The sequence below is a fragment of the Acipenser ruthenus genome, chromosome 25 (assembly GCF_902713425.1).
Source record: "Acipenser ruthenus chromosome 25, fAciRut3.2 maternal haplotype, whole genome shotgun sequence".
Lineage (NCBI taxonomy): Eukaryota > Metazoa > Chordata > Actinopteri > Acipenseriformes > Acipenseridae > Acipenser > Acipenser ruthenus.
In genome coordinates, this window is record NC_081213.1 from 9,223,927 (window position 1) to 9,241,300 (window position 17,374).

The 17,374-nt window shown below is 41.9% G+C and overlaps 1 protein-coding gene across 1 annotated transcript; it reads right to left on the bottom strand.

Annotated features, from left to right (window-relative positions):
• Positions 1-4,935: 4,935 nt before the first annotated feature.
• On the bottom strand, positions 4,936-15,553 carry LOC117414084 (cytochrome P450 2K1-like). Its single transcript, XM_034023760.3, has 9 exons — positions 15,198-15,553; positions 12,148-12,313; positions 11,366-11,515; positions 10,819-10,979; positions 8,514-8,690; positions 7,628-7,769; positions 7,172-7,359; positions 6,437-6,578; positions 4,936-5,992 (listed from the first exon to the last, which is right to left on the bottom strand). The coding sequence occupies exons 1-9, from the start codon at positions 15,396-15,398 to the stop codon at positions 5,808-5,810; spliced, it is 1,512 nt and encodes a 503-aa protein (XP_033879651.2). The 5' UTR covers positions 15,399-15,553; the 3' UTR covers positions 4,936-5,807.
• Positions 15,554-17,374: the final 1,821 nt, after the last annotated feature.

Consider the following 17,374-nt stretch of genomic DNA (forward strand, 5'->3'; position numbering starts at 1 on the left):
CTTCTTATTACTCACAATTCATTCAACACAGGTCCTGTTTCTACAGTGTTCCTGCATGGCTCTCTCCTTTCTTCTCTCTAGGACAGATATTATAAACCTTTATTCTAGCCTAGATCTATTGAAGACTCTTGACTTGTGATTAACTTTATTTCTTTATATGCGGCAGTGAAAATCTATTCAGGGTATAGTTCCACACACTGATTATTCACACAGTGTGAGCTGTATGGAAGCTGACAGACATTGCATCAAGATATATTTGCTGTTTTTCCATCCCCAACCCTAACTCTACCCCATCCTGTTCAAGTGCTGAGTAAACGCTCCCCATTGTCCTGCGCTGTGGGTTCTTCACACACACTTACAGTAATGGACTTACACAGGCTCTGTCTATTAATAAGAACATAAGAACATAAGAAAGTTTACAAACGAGAGGAGGCCATTCAGCCCATCTTGCTCATTTGGTTGTTAGCTTATTGATCCCAGAATCTCATCAAGCAGCTTCTTGAAGGATCCCAGGGTGTCAGCTTCAACAACATTACTGGGGAGTTGGTTCCATACCCTCACAATTCTCTGTGTAAAAAAGTGCCTCCTATTTTCTGTTCTGATTGCCCCTTTATCTAATCTCCATTTATGACCCCTGGTCCTTGTTTCTTTTTTCATGTAAAAAAAGTCCCCTGGGTCGACATTGTCTATACCTGTGTTACCTAAAACAACATGTCCATTTCATTAAGCATGAACAGCAGTTAATCAGCAACTAAGCCATGTTGTTGCATCTCCAGACTCCACCGTTTATATTGCACAAATGAAACCTTTGTAATAAGCTGTTATAACACTCCTGGCTCTCTTGGGCGGTGTTTAAATAGAGCAGGCACAGTGGGCGTGGCTTCAGAAGTACATCATCAGGTTCCAAAGTAAAGGTTATTGACTGATGTTCCAAACGCTATTTGGCATTTCAGCAAGACTGATACACCTTTGGTGTGTTAAATACAGAGTATGCTCGAGTTGTGTTTTTAAATGTTAACTTTAGTGAAAGTTCGGGGGGCGTGAGCCAGGTCTTTGCTTCTTCTGAATTTCACCTGTCTATCATCATTAACTCCCTATTTAAACCCAGTCACAGCTCAGCTCTTTCTCTTGTGTTTTGCTTTTGCATACGCTGCGGCCTATTCTCTGCGCAAAAAAAATGAAACTCTTGATTTTCAGCAGACCTGCTGCGCCGGCACTACAGAGATCAAAACACCCCCGCCAGCAGGCTCAGCTTCCGAAGCAGCTATTTTATAAGGATTAGCCACTCGCCAAACTCTTAAAAACCAACAACAATATCAACATCCTGGCTAGAAGCGAGCGCATGGCGTTGTTCAATAATTGTACCCTTATATCGGCTACACCCACGTTGCCTCCTCGCAATCATGCTTCCACAAACTCACTCGCCCAGAGTCCCAGGACAGGCCGCAGCACAGCCCCTCCTCTCCAGTCATGGTCATCTCCTCCTCTCCAGAACAGCCGAACGGATCCCCTCCTTCAGCTTTATAACAACATTTTCAAGGACATGAAGTCCCTCATTCACCACATTGCCATCTCAATTGCTTCAATTCATACACAGCTCAACGATATCACCGTGTAACAATTTTTTTTTTTTTTTTGGTTCCTGGGTAGTAAGTGTTATTTCCTAATTGCTTATGCCTCAAAAGTATAGAAAATGGCTATTATTCCCCACAAACTTTGCTTTTGTGACCAGGACAGTGATATTTTGAAATTTACCTATTTCCAATGAGAAAACGGGCGAATTTGTGTCTTTTCGTTCACATAAAGTCAGAAAAAAACAACATATGAATCCAAATTAACATGTATTGATACTAAAGTAATACAAAAATGACTACAAAAGATTTAGAAGTGAGTAGTTTTTCGAGATTTACGATTATACTGTAAATCACTTTCACGAATCAGCCCCCAAATGTAGTCTCCCATCATGTTCTCGTTATACTGTCATAGAGACGTTCAAAGTCCAGTATATCCTGGTGAAAGCGCTCGCCTTGCTCCTCCGAGTACGCTCCCATGTTGTCCTTGAATTTATCAAGATGAGCATCAAGGATATGGACTTTGAGGGACATTCTACAGCCCATTGTGCCGTAGTTCTTCACCAGAGTCTCAACCAGCTCCACATAGTTTTCGGCCTTGTGATTACCCAGGAAGCCCCGAACCACTGCGACAAAGCTGTTCCAAGCCGCTTTCTCCTTACTAGTGAGCTTCTTGGGGAATTCATTGCACTCCAGGATCTTCTTTATCTGTGGTCCGACGAAGACACCGGCTTTGACCTTTGCCTCAGACAGCTTAGGGAAGAAGTCTTGAAGATACTTGAAGGCTGCCAACTCCTTATCTAGAGCTCTGACAAATTGTTTCACAAGGCCCAATTTGATGTGCAGTGGTGGCATCAGCACCTTCCGGGGGTCCCAGCCGTACTCATCATACTTCAAGGCGTCCAGCAAGGTCTTGATGCTGTTGTAATCCTCTTTGAGGTGCACCGAGTGAGCCAGGGGAAGAGACGGGTACTTGTTACCATTATGGAGCAGCACGGCTTTGAGGCTCCTGGATGAGCTGTCAGTGAAGGACAGTATAACGAGAACATGATGGGAGACTACATTTGGGGGCTGATTCGTGAAAGTGATTTACAGTATAATCGTAAATCTCGAAAAACTACTCACTTCTAAATCTTTTGTAGTCATTTTTGTATTACTTTAATATAAATACATGTTAATTTGGATTCATATGTTGTTTTTTTCTGACTTTATGTGAACGAAAAGACACAAATTCGCCCGTTTTCTCATTGGAAATAGGTAAATTTCAAAATATCACTGTCCTGGTCACAAAAGCAAAGTTTTTGTGGACCATTTTCTATACTTTTGAGGCATAAGCAATTAGGAAATAACACTTACTACCCAGGAACAGAAATTGTGTTACATAGTGTATTACACTGCTATTTTACTGGACTTTCCCATCCTCTACACTTCCACTTTTCACTATTACTGATCTAAAGATAATTTCGATTTTGCCCTGGCAAAGGTGATTTTTTTCACTTGCCGCCCCACCCCTGCTCACTGAGCAGCACCAGCAACATCTTGTCAGCAATAAACCCCTGTTTAGATGGCATAGACAATCGCTCCAGCACCATTGCAGTTCCTCCTTCAGCCTCTCATGTGCCAGTCTCCTCCCCCTCCTTCATTACATTGTCAATTTCAGAGTCTCTAATTCAAGCCGTTGAGTCTCTAATTAAAGTCGAGATGAACAAAGAATTCATAGCCGGCCCCTTCCCAACTCCGTTCCCCCCATCTTCAGGATTAGCTCCATCAGAATAGCGACCTGCAAAATCATCGATCTTTCCACCCCAACAATGTTTTTTCTGACTTGCCCAGTAGAACTAACCTTGTTGAATATGCCATTATCTCTCCCCCATGTGTCACGGTCCGAGAGAGACCTTACCAGATCCCAGAAAGTCGACGAAGTGGCGTTAGCAAAGAGGTATGGGCGATGCTCGAACTTGGGGTGATTGAGCCTTCCAGGAGTGAGTGGTGCAGTGCAATTGTGATAGTGGCCAAAAAGGACGGCACCAGCCGCTTCTGCGTTGATTTAAAGTAAACGCTATTGCCAAGTTCGACGCCTACCCCATGCCTCTGGTCAACGAGCTTCTCGATAGACTGGGAATGGCTAGGTTTATCTCCACTCTGGACCTGACGATCCCCTTAACCCACAGTTCTAGTGAGAAAAACACATTTTAAACTCCGGAAGGGCTGTTCCATTTCACAACCATGTCATGTAACCATTAACCTGTAAGAACTACATCAGTGAGAAATACCACAGAGAATACAGATGGACTTTCTTACATCCACGAGGGGTGTTGCAGGGGGACAGGAGCTTATGTGTTAGACATGATTCTGAGAGCTCTGAAAGCATTCAGTGCAAGCTTCACGTGCCCAGTTATAGTTGAGCTAATGTTGTATGGGGTTGATTATCAGAAAAATTCAATGCTGTACAGCAACTTAGTTACAAGCAAACTTTCAATCTTATACCATTATTTTCCAAAGTGATAATAAGTGGAGTTGTATGACTGTGGCAAAGTGGCTGCTAAGTGAGAACAGGCGCAGAGGTGATGCAGTGCAGAAATAATCACAACCAAAAATTGTAATCCATTTGGGAAAAAAGGGTCTTATTTTTTTAATCCCGGTGTGGCGACCAAACAATAAACCTCCGGCAATACACACCAATGTGTAATGCACGGAGGTAACAATAATAATGGGTTGCAGCCCAAATAATAAACACACGTTATCTGCACGCACCAGTCCGGGTGCGTGCAGTAGTGCTCGTGGTGGGTGATAACAATTTATTAAGTGACTGTGGTTTAGTGTTGTTCCGGGTTAGTGCTGGCCCAAGGCGATAACCATCTAGTGATTCACAAACAAAGACAATTAGTAACAACGACAAACAAACAAAAAACACTCACAAAATACTTTTTACGTTTCTCTAGGTCTCTCCCGGTCCTTCCAGTTTCTATTTCCAAAAACCAAGCGAAGGAGTAGATTGTGATTCTCCGTCCCCTTTTATGCTATCACGCATGACCCCTTGGTAAACTAGTGCAGCTGTCTCTACAATCTGCAGCTGCTATGTCGTTTCACTTCCGGGTCAATATGTTCCTGCAACGGAGTGTCGCCTTCTTCCAGATTGACCGACTTCCTGACCCTGTGAAAGAACTGTCAGGCCAGCCCGTCCAAAGAACTCTACTTTTGCTGCTTAGCGCCGTCACAGGCCAGGAGGGAGATTTACAACTAAGAGTCATTATATTTCTGTCACAATGACGGATAGAGATTATTTATATGAGAGTGGGATAATAACCAGGTGATAGTGTAGAGAGAATACGTGTTTAAATACCTAATGAAGATAATTCATTAATATGGGTAATGGTTTTACTTTAATGAGCACTCTTAGTTACAAAACATCTCCCAGCCGACTTCAAGATCATAGACAGTTAAACATGCAACACTGTTATCTCTTTAATGAATTTTATCAAAAAGGAAAACACAAAACAAAAACAGAAAATCTAAATATTTCAAATAAAATCAAGACTAATTCTAATTACCAGGATATTACGAAATCGTACTTAAATTCTTTATCAAACGGCTGTTAAAATGGATATATGTATGTGTATATATTATATATATTTCGATTAGAATTCTACAACACCCATTAATTTATTCCTAAGCACCTGTTATTCAATTTCATAGATTACTTTATCATTTTTCTAGCTGTTTAGCTGATAATTATTTTCATGAAAGATAAAAACGTGTGCTATAAAGCAATGCATGACATACCCCTTTTACATTTCACAACTTCACCCTTTCTGCAAATATACATGGATTACATTCCCCAAGTACAGTTTCTGTAATTCAACTGGAGAAAATCCCTAATTCAGATTGCAGTGTTGATCCAGTGTGTCCTTTTCGGCTGGGCGTGTCCTTTTCAAGATTTTGTTTTAATAAGAGCAGATATTCTCCCAGTAAAATGGCTGATTCCAAGCAGGCCAATTCAGCCTATTAATTCATTCTTTAATTACTCATTTTCCATTTCTTCAATGGCGATCCCAGTTAATGGAGTTCATTTAAGTCCTTTAGCAGATGCAGTAAGGCAGGGTCGCAGTATCACAGGGTCTCAGTGGTGACAGAATCCTGGCAGTTCAGTGTCTGAAGGGTCCAGTGTGAGGGGTCAGTGGCTGTAGTAAGGTCTAGCAGATGCAGTAAGGCAGGGTCGCAGTATCACAGGGTCTCTCAGTGGCTCAGGGCGCACAGTTGGAAGGGCTGGGGACCAGAGGTAATGCCAGGGATGGGGGTGAGGTCCAGTTGCTCAGGGCTAACCTCCTGGGGTGGGCGGAAGTGAAACTTTTGCAGGAGCATGGTGAAGAAGAGGAAGAGCTCCATCTTGGCAAGGTTCTCTCCAAGACACACCCTCCGACCTGGGGGGGGGGGGGGGGGGGGTCAGAGGATTATTGACTCGTACTGCAACACTCACACACTACACTACACTACACTACACTACACTCACACACACACACACACACACAGACTTCAGGATTAGTAAAGTAGCTGTAAGACAGTAGCATAACGATTTGTATACTGAAATGGAAGAATCTAATGAAAACAGGTTGTCTTCTTGCTTTTCAATAATAAACTTTCCGTATTGCATATATTGTATTAGTAGAATAATATGCACCTGCATGTTTTCAAGTGAATCTGAAGGCTTTGTAGCGATTGTTACTTGTTCTATATTCCATTAGGAAACTGGTTGCTGATTGCACCTCTATTGATAGCAGTTCCCTTTGCAGTTAAAATGCTGGGGTGGAGCGGGGTTAGCCTCAATCCTGTCTAACCTGGACCCTGCTCCTCTCCGACACACTGACCTGCTGAGAAGGGCATGAAGGCATCTCTCTTGACAAACTTGCCCTGCGCGTCCAGGAAGTGGTTGGGGTTGAACTGGTGAGGGGTATCCCACTGTGTCTTATCAGAGAGCACGGAGGAGAGCAGCGGGATCACCGGGGTACCCTGGGACACACACACACATTTACAGAAAGGTAAAATACCAAAGCCAATCTAATTTAATGAGACAGGGCTGTCAGCTGTACCAATGAGGATACATTAATATCACTCCTACAATATTTGATATTGCTGTATTAAGAGGAATTATTTGGTAATAAAAGACCATTTGCTAAAATAAGTGCCAATCTTCCTTTTGGCAAAAGCTCATGGGGGTTAATATGGGAATGGCAGAAGTTTCAATATGAAAGTTTATTTCAAGCACTTCGGTATACACTTCGTGCTCCCATGAGAATACACAAACTCTGTTTATAAACAGTAACGCCATGTTGACAGTACAGTCCTATATCTTGCTGTATAAGAGCTCTTCACCATTCACTGTTTTCAATATTTCATTATATTTTGATGTGCAAGTCAGACAGTGAAACAAAGAGGCAGCATTGTATCATATAAGGAGTGTTTGAAGTTGGACATGGTGGAACTACAATGCCCTCATAACAGTGTCTTTGTTGGTTTATTAGTCTGTATTTTTTCCAATTGAACAGGAATTTGCATGATGAAGGTGTGGACCGGACCACCCCTATACACTCTGTCTGTCTCACCTTGGGTATCCTGTACCCCCGGAAGGTGGTGTCCCCTGTGGTCTCGTGCAGCAGGTTCATGGGCACCACGTTGCCCACTCTCTGGATCTCGTGCAGCACGGCGTCCATGTAGGGCATGCTCTTCCTGTCCTCGGCGTGCGGGGCGCGCTCCCTCCCAATCACACTCTCAATCTCCTCCTGGACTTTGTCTTTTAACAGGGAGGATTTACAAACACACTGCAATTACTGATATGAAGAGGTGTATCTGATTGAGAGAGACCCAGGAACACACTGCAATTACTGATATGAAGAGGTGTATCTGATTGAGAGAGACCCAGGAACACACTGCAATTACTGATATGAAGAGGTGTATCTGATTGAGAGAGACCCAGGACTGAATGGCAGGCAGGGGGTGATCAGGTCAGGATTCATTCAGTCACACTCTCTCCCTGAAAGTGGGGGTCCCCCCTCGCTCACCCTGAATGTGGGGGTACTTCATCATGAGCAGCAGCCCCCAGCGCAGGGTGGTAGAGGTGGTCTCAGTCCCTGCAGCAAACAGGTCCACCGCTGTGACGGCCATGTTATCCTCGTGGAAATACTTGATGAAGTTTCTGGCCTCCTGTAAAACAATGAAGGCCAATACAATCTATTGCAGGGGCAGTTCTATCAATATATGTGTGACATACAGGCAGAAACTTATAATATCACTTCAATAAAACTGATCAGCAGAGTTACTGCAGTTCAACAATAACCTGGCAAAATGAGCATTCAAACACTAAAGTGTTGATACAACAAATGTGTGTGTTTTGTAGTGGAATTTGTAAAATACGTTTAGCACAGTATTATTTTACCATGCTTCTCCCATGGTTATACTGTGCATTATCATAGTTTACCCTGGTTTGCCATGTTTATTAATATGCTTTACCATACCTCGCTATTCTTTAAAGTGCTTCCCTATGCTTTACCATGCTATATTACACTTTGCTATGCTTTTACTATGGGAACCCTTTATAAGGGCAGCATTGCTTGCAGTAGTGTTGATCACTGTGCAATCTGTACTGTATATGTAGATGGTAACACACACACACTGCAGTGTCCATGCTATAGTGTGCTACTTTCTATATCTGAACTGTTCAGTTCTGTACAGCACCTTGTAAACTCTCTAGTCTTGATAATGATCAAAGTGATATGATCAGGAGCTCATCCTCATTCACTTCCATTATATTCTGACCATTAACAGGAGTGATATTGAGCTGGTTTCACTGTGAAGGCTTTTCCACTAGATATGCAGTAAAACTGCACTTTTAATGCACTAAGGCCACACTGCTGGTCCCTGATAGAGGCTCTGCTGTGCTGATATTACCTCTTCTCTCTGCCTGGAGATGAACGTGTCGATGAAGCTCCTCAGGTCATTGCTGTCCACACTGTCTTTACAATCCTTATATGCATTTCTAAAGTACTCCTGCAGCATTGTTCCGTTTGTATGAGCCTTCTTGTGATCAGACAGGAAGAAGCCCAGGAAAGGAAAAATGTTATACAGCTGAAAGACAAGGAGGAAGAGGGAGAGTTTAATGGTGAAAATGGCTGGAATGATCCTCTATTAAAGGATTACTGTATTACTCTACACCAGGGATCTACCAGCCCTGGCCCTGGAGAGTCCCAGTCCTGCATGTTTTCTAGGTTTCTTTACATCAGTGGTTGAAGATCTGGAGCACTGTTAATCTTGACTAATTAAGCCAATAATTGGTGCAATTAAATAACTGAGAGATTGGTTGAAACGAAAACCAGCAGACCCAGTAGCTCTCCAGGACCATTGAAAAATTAAAAACTGGTCTCTTAACTTTTCATAACAGAACATAAAAATAACCAATGGAAATTCAGCCACGTGAGTGGTATGAGTCATTATCTTAACAGCAGTGCTGTCATTTAAACTGCGTGGTGTTCAGCACAGGAAACAGTTGTATTGAAACTAAACAAGCAAAACAAAAAATATTGAATAGTAAAGTAACTCGTACAAGTAACTAAAATGACCTCTTACCCCTGCAAAACGGATAGAACCATCCAGCTGGGGATATTTTGGGTATGAAAAAAATGAAGACTTTGTAGTTGAGGATGGAAAAGCAGTGCGCACAGATTAACCACGGAGCTCCTTTATTTATTGCTGTGTGCTATAATACCTAAGATGGCATCTCTGTCATACACACACACTCTTATTCAGTTAACTGAAGTTGTCTGTCGGGAATGATGGCCTTGTTCACAGCACGCAAGTCTACACAAAAGTCCTGCAGGCTTTTTCTTCGTTATAACCAAGTTGGAAATCAAGGGGGATATGTTAATGGGCTCTATAATGCCAGCTTCCAGCAGGAGTTTCAGCTCCGTTGACACCTGGTCCCGCAAGGCGAGAGGAATGCGACGAAGTGGCTGAACGACCGGAGTCACAGTGGGGTCAACTTTGGGTTGGTGGATGAATGCGCAGAGGAGGCCCAAACCATCACAGAGCGCAGGCCATTGCTGCTGCCAGGGGGAGGAGTGCAATATTTCTGCAAGCCAGAAAACAAGTCAAGGCCCATTAAGTTGACCCCAGTTTTTGTAATGCCGGAATAGACCGGGTACTATAACGTGCCAGCAGCTGCAATGTACCCAGTACATCAATGTTGGCATGTCCATAGCCGCTGAGGGCAGTGGAGGGGAGTTGCAGGGGCAGGTTGATTTAGTGTAAAGCTGATGAGTTAATCAAATGTATTAATGAAGTATCACCAGTACAGAACAGATGAACAGTTCACTATTAATAGCAAATTCAGAGGCAATCTGAAAACATACATAGCCAGTACATAATATAACTCTTTATTTATAGCAGTATCGTGTTGCTCAACTGCAATTCTGTGCTCAATACCGTTCAAATTCAAACTGATGGAAAATATTTTGATTTTCTGTGGCAAAGTGGTTTTTGTGTACAGGTGCAGGAGTGATGCAGTGCGTTATCAGACAGAGAGGTTTATAAGTGACAATAGTGCAGTGTTGTTCCAGGTTTTGTGCTGGCCCTTGGCGACAGCTCCGGAACGTGTTAGCCATCTACGAATAACAAACAAGAACAATTCTAGACAAAACAAACAAACAAACATACACTCAAAATACTTTTATCACAGGTTCTCTCAAGGGCCTTCCAGGTTCTATAAAAGCCACACAAATGGCCTCTCACTCCAGGACCCTACTACACTATGAAAACCTTCTCTATACACGGTTTGAGATCAACCTCCCCTAAACTAACCTACTACTGGGCTCCCGGAGTCCGGGCCTCTTCACACGGCCTTGCAGTTTAAGGGTTCTGAATTTCTCTCCATGGAGGGGACGCTCTCCTCCTCGATGTAAGCAAGCTTTCGCTCAGCACCCGTTTGTGTAGCAATGGCCATGCAGCAGCAGCACCGAGCTGTAGCGGAGACACTTATTGAGCTCTGCACAGCTTTCCCGGAGATGCCCCCCTAGACAATCCAAACCTCCCGGCCAGCTCAGTGCCGACCAGCCCACCTGCTCAGTTAGTTGCTTAGCAACGCGTCTCTTGTTGAGAGTCCTTCACTGTTGTCTAAATTTTGTGTAAAAACAATTCTACACTCCAGCTTTATAGTCAGACCTGAATGTAGCAGGTAGATGCTCCAGTCACTACACTGTACCTGTGTCTTGGGGGTCACAATCAAACTGACAATTCCATTCAGAATTCTTTGCAGATTCAGGAACTGTGTGTCGCTGTAGTCGAAGCGGTCTCCGAACATGATGGAGCAGATGATGTTGGAGACAGCAGAGTTGATGATGATTTGGGGGTCAAAGGGTTTTCCTTAGAGTGGGGGAACAAGAAAAGCCATCTGTACGTCAAAAGCTTAATAATCATAAGATAAAACTATAGAAACAAAGGTAAGTAGAAAAACGTTTCTGCTAGTGCCTTCTTCAGAAGAAAGTATTTTTATGGCACTACAAGAAAGCAGCCGAAACATTTGCCTACTTCCTTCTGAAGAAGGCACCAGCTGAAAAGTTATTCTACTTGACTAAGTCACAACAGAAAAGAGCAGAGCAGAATGTGACACACAGACCGGAAACACAGGTCTGTCAAAACTTTAACAGGCTTGGGGGGAAACACACAGCAGCAGAATCTGGGTCTGGTCTGTGTTTCGTGGCCATTGAGGGTCAACCCTTTATTATCTCTGCTCTTGGTTTGGTCGTCACCTTTGTGGGACTGGAAGACCTCCACCAGTCTCTGGGACTCCTCAATGATCCGGTCCTCAATGGTCTTCTTCCCCATCCCAAAGTCCCGCAGAGTGGAGAGGGTGAATCGACGCATCACCTTCCAGGACTCCCCCTTACCAAAGATAATGCCTGCGGGAAACATGAACACAGCGCCATTGCTATCGTGATACAACGTTTCCACCATGAAACCAGCCTGAAACTCAAACTCATTCCAGTATCAACCTTGAGCTGCCTGCAGCCTGGTCCAAGACTACAATATATAACCTGATCTTATTACACAGAGATCAATGATCACCTATTATACATACTAGACTACTGTTCTGTTCGACTGGTGGACCAGCTATGGTGCTTTAACATTCCACACAATGAATAAAAGGGAATCTAAACAAGAAAAATGCTTTAGTTAAGAGAATTGATGGAGTGTCAGCAAGAACAGGACACGTTGAAAAAGCTCATGAAAGTCTTCAAATCTCATATATTTCTTTCCCAAAAGAACTGATATTTAGGCATCAATTACTTTTCCCAAACTAGACCCAGTCCAGAAACAGGCCTTATTGACCTGAGGGTCAACTGGTGTCAAACATCTAATGCACCATTTCAATTTAAACGACTGAAGAAACCACAGCCTGGATGATTGGTGCTCTCCACAGAGAATTGGAATGGTAAATTAGCGCAAATCAACACCACAGACTGTCACCTGTGAACCAGCCATTCCTGCTGCAGTTCTGGATGAAGGGACTCTGGAGGCACGTCTCTCTTACCTTTTCCGCCTTTAGAGAATATTTCTGTAGTGTGCGTCTGGCCTCTCTCTGAGAAGTCGTCTGCTTGGGTTACTAGAGCCTCCTTGACTGCCTCATAGCCTGTCAAAACCACATACTTCTTGGGACCCATGTGGAAGGTGAACACATTGCCGTACGTCTCCGCGAGCTGGAGAGAGAAGAGGAGGAGCGATGACTCTCAAAGCAAAGTTTGTCTAACTGTTAGAACTTCGAATGTAAGTTGCAAGATCCGCTCATTACAGTGGCGTAGTGTCAGTAGTGCACAGTAGTGAATTAAGAAAATGTGTGCCGTGCACTACCAACATTTCTGTGCTGCTCCCAGAACTCTTCCTTTGTTTGGATGCTGCGCTGCCTAAAGGTTTGTAAAGCGCTTGTAAGATATCTTTCCATCGTTCCAGTGAGGATGACAGGGATTTCCCTCTCTGCCAGCCCGTTGCTCGTCGTGTGTGGTGCTCAGAATCTCCTTTGGCTAGAGCTACGAATTCTTGTGTTTTTCTGAAGTCAGCAGCCGGTTGAACCGCGAGGCAGAAGTGCCTTCAATTTTTATAATTTGATGTTTGATCCATCATGAAACAATTGCCAGGTACCTAAGCTTTTTAAAAATGTATTCTATATTAGCATTTTGTGACATTTGCATTATATTTATCAGTACCAATTCATCAATGTGACATTTTGAATTTTAACATGAAATACTGTACTATTATTATGGTTTCCAGTAGACTTTTACGATATCATTTTGTAGTTTCTTTAATTACATGATGTCAAATAAAAGTCCTAAATTATGTTCATATAATTATTTTGTTAAATTATATTTTTTATATTTTTGGTGATGCAAAACTTTTGGCCACAGCTGTATGTTACTACATTACAGGCTTGCATACTGTTGTATAGTTTGGAAAATTGACATATGCACCTTGTGTACGTATGTTATCTCATCATTGTCAGCCTTTTTCAATCCACTGCCGGATGAAGGCCTCCATGTTGCTGCAGTGTGTTTCCTAATTTCATTTTGCCATCGTCCTGGAGGTCTTGGGATCCAGTCTACTATCTCCATTTTAGTTTATTCACTCTTATAATTATCATTTATATATATTACACACACACACTGCTGTGCAAGTCTTAGACATGTTGCATTTTTCTCCTCTGATGCATTATGAGCATCAACAATTTACTCAAAGCCTCCACTAGTGTTTTCTACTATTAACTACCTTGACTTGCATAAAGGAAAAACATTGAGTGAAATAGCTCACATCACTCGATTTTCAAGGTGTGGTATCCGAAGCATAATCAACAAGTACAGAGAAACATCATCTGTAATTGACAAACCCAGGACTAGAAGACCCAAAAAAGCTGTCTAACAAGGATGAGCAATGCTTGATGACAATATCCTTAAGGAACAGAAAGAAGACAAGCGTTGAATTGACAACAGAACTGGCAGAAGGCACAGGTGTCGTTGTCCATTATATCAGCAGCACGAAGGTCACTCTTGAAATCAGGACTTAAAGGATGTGTTGCAGTAAGAATGCCTCTTAAGAAAGGGGAACAAGACTAAAAGGCTAAAATATGCACAAGAACACAGAAACTGGAGTATGGAGAAATGGACAAAGGTGCTTTGGACTGTTGATGGATGGACAATGACACCTGTGCCTTCTGCCATTTAAATTTTAGTAAATGTAACAAATGGTCCTTCCCTATTTCAGTTGGTTGTGGATTTTTAACGTGGAACCTGTTTATTTCTGGTTTACATGAAAGTAATTGATGGTGTTTATTAAAGAGAGGACACGGAGCGGAGGGTCTGGGCTGCACAGGAGAGCAGAAAGGAGAGAGCCGTGCAGGAACACTGTAGAAGCAGGACCTGTGTTGAATGAATTGTGAGTAATAAGAAGGTGGCACTGAGTCATGAAATTGCACAGACACAAGGCTGTGGGGACCCTTACTGAGCGCAGAGAGGCTCAGCTGCAGTAGAAGCACTGGCGACAGTGCTCGTTTAGGTCTGGCTCTGGATTACAGATACATTATTGTGAAGACAGCACCATAAACGTTGCTTTAATTCAGGCCTGTGCCCAGGGGAGCTGCGGAAGGCTTGTCATTTGTTTGTTTTCTAGTTGTTCATTTGTTCGAGTAAATAACAGTGTGAATCTGTGCCAGTCCTAGAGCTGGGACAAACACGCAGCTGGAAATGCATTTGATACCAAAAACGCCCATGTTTGTATTCATTCGTACAACAGATATCCTAAATAAAGAAATAAATGCATAAATACTGTCTGCATTACTAACACACTGTACAGAAGAGTGCGTCTCTCGTTTCTTTAACAGGTCATTTGATACCAGGATAATTTTAATCCTTGAGGGATTTTCTTTAACTGTAGTATGTTATGAACAATACTTTTGTTTTCTAGCTAATTCAGAATGAAAGAATATTTACCAATGCATTTGCTGCATGCTCGTTTATTTTGTGTTTTTGTTCCATACTTCTCTATTTTGCTATGCTTTCACTGTACTTCACTACACATGTCTATGTTTTTACCATTGTAACAATTGTCTAAAGGAATTGCTATATTACACATTCATATTTCAGATCAGATTTGGGCATGAATTTCCTCCTCCTGCCTGCATGTTAGATTTATTTTCAGATGTTATGGGTACTAAGACAGCTGATTTCACTGCTGAGTAGCTGCACAAAACACTTCTTCAAATACAACTACCAATTCCCCTCTAAATGAAGGCCATTAAAATAGAATTCAAGAAATATTAAAAGAAAAGAAATTAACAAACACAACGCCGAACGCGTGCATGCATGTTCTTGTCAGTCTGTATGTTATGCATTTTGCATTGTACATTTACAGGTGTAATTGCTAAGGGAACCAGAATCACATGCCTAAAATACATCTTTTAAAATATCTAAACTTAAGGCCAATAAAATATACATGTTTCTCTTTCTTCAGCCCTGATGTTAAATCTGTAAAAACCTACCCAAACTACCCACTTCAATCCTGATCTTAATGCCCTGCCTGGTCCCCAGTGCCACTCACCTTACTCAGCGTTTTGTGCGGTCGGTGCAGGTCCAGAATGTTCAGGTTCCCAATAACAGGTAGAGCCGGCGGGCCGGGGGGGAAGTTGTAATTAGACGACTTGGAGGATTTCGAGTAAAAGTATAAAAATATAAAAGCAGTTAAAACTAAAGCCAGAGACACCGTGGCGGTGTGTGCTAGGAGCAGGCTAATCACAGACATGTTTGTCAGGAACACAGACACCTGGGCTCTCTGTGAATTAGCTCAGCGTTCAGAATAACACTCCTGGGTTTGGGCAGTGTTTAAATAGAGCAGCACACACAGTGGGCGTGGCTTCAGAAGGACTTCATCAAGGTAAAGGTTGTTGATTTTTTGGAATGATTTGTAACTTTATAATATTTTGAGAATGTTGGGTAAACAGGTAAGATTTTTTGCTGTTGATGTTCTGCTTTACTTTTCAAACCCTTATGACACAGACAGGATATTAATGTATACCTAATGCACCTAGGAATAATTTATTATTATTTATTTATTTATTAGCAGACGACTTACAATTGTTACAAGATATCACATTATTTTTTACATACAATTACATTATTTTTTACACATTATTTTTACATAAAATTACCCATTTATACAGTTTTTACTGGAGCAATCTAGGTAAAGTACCTTGCTTTGTGTTGTGTTGTGGCAGGTTAAGTGTGCTTCACAAGTGTCAGTGTGAAGAGGAATGGAAAATGTGCCTTTTCAAAGTTGTTAAAACTGTGCCCCTCGTCAGATGTTAGGTGACCTGTGAGTTCTCTCCAGTCATTTTTGTAGAGAAAGGTAGCAAGCTGATTATCTGTCCCTGTGACAGACAGAATGATTCTTGATGATAAATCTCTCTCTCGACCTGTGAGGGTGCTGTGTAAAGGGAACAGAGTGCCCTGGACTGGATGGCCAGACAATTCATTCCCAGGGTTAGGTGGGCGGAGCTACGGTACACTAAATCATCGACCCGGAAGGGAAACCAAGTGGCAGCCGGGGATTGGAAACTTTATAATTATAATATTAAATGCACACCTGTGGCCTCATTAGAGCTCTCAGAATCATGCCTGGCCTCCAGTACACCAGTGTAACCATTAACCTGTAAGAACTACATCAGTGAGAAATACCAGAGTATACAGATGGACTTTCTTACATCCACGAGGGGTGTTGCAGGGGGACAGGAGCTTGTGAGTTAGATATGATTCTGAGAGCTCTCAAAGCATTCGGTGCAAGCTTCACGTGCCCAAATATAGTTGAGCTAATGTTGTCTGGGGTCGATTGTCAGAAAAATTCAATGCTGTACAGCAACTTAGCTACAAGCAAACACTCTCATTTTATACCATTATTTTCCAAAGTGATAATAAGAAGTGGAGTGGACATCAGTTGTATGACCGATAGAGATTATTTATATGAAAGAAACATCTCCCAGCCGAGTTCAAGATAGACAGTAAAACACAACAGTGTTATCTCTTTAATGAATTTTATCAAAGTTATCAAAATACAATATAAAAACAGACAATCTATTTATCAATATAGCACAAGTATAATAAATCTCAGCAAGCAATAATATCTCAGCTTCAGTGTAAATATAAATTACATGTAAAAGCAAGCATTCCTCAATGGTCTAGAATTTGTCTTTGTATAAGAACTAAGAAGTGACCAGATTCAATAATATGAATATGCAAGCAGGGTGACTGTGTAAATATGAGTCAGTAAATATTTAAAATAAAATCAAGATTAATTCTAATTAACAGGATATTATGAAATCGTACTTAATTCTTTATCAAACGGCTGTTAAAAATGTATATGTATATGTGTGTGTATATATATATATATATATATATATATATATACACACACACACACACACATTATATATATATATATATATATATATATATATATAGGGGTCTACCTAAATCGGGATTTCGCAGCAATCGTGAAATTGAGGAGTCACCGCAAAATTCACCTCTTAGGGGCCAATGCATACAAACAAGTACGGAGAGGAAAAAAAAAGAAACCTCGTTTAAATGAACTACTGCACAACGCAACCGACGCAAACTACGTGTCTTCCTTCTGCAGATAGCCCTTTTTATTCCTTCGCCGTCCCGTGTGCATTGCACTTAAGCAAAAAACAAACAAAAAACGTCCACAAAAACATTTACACAAGA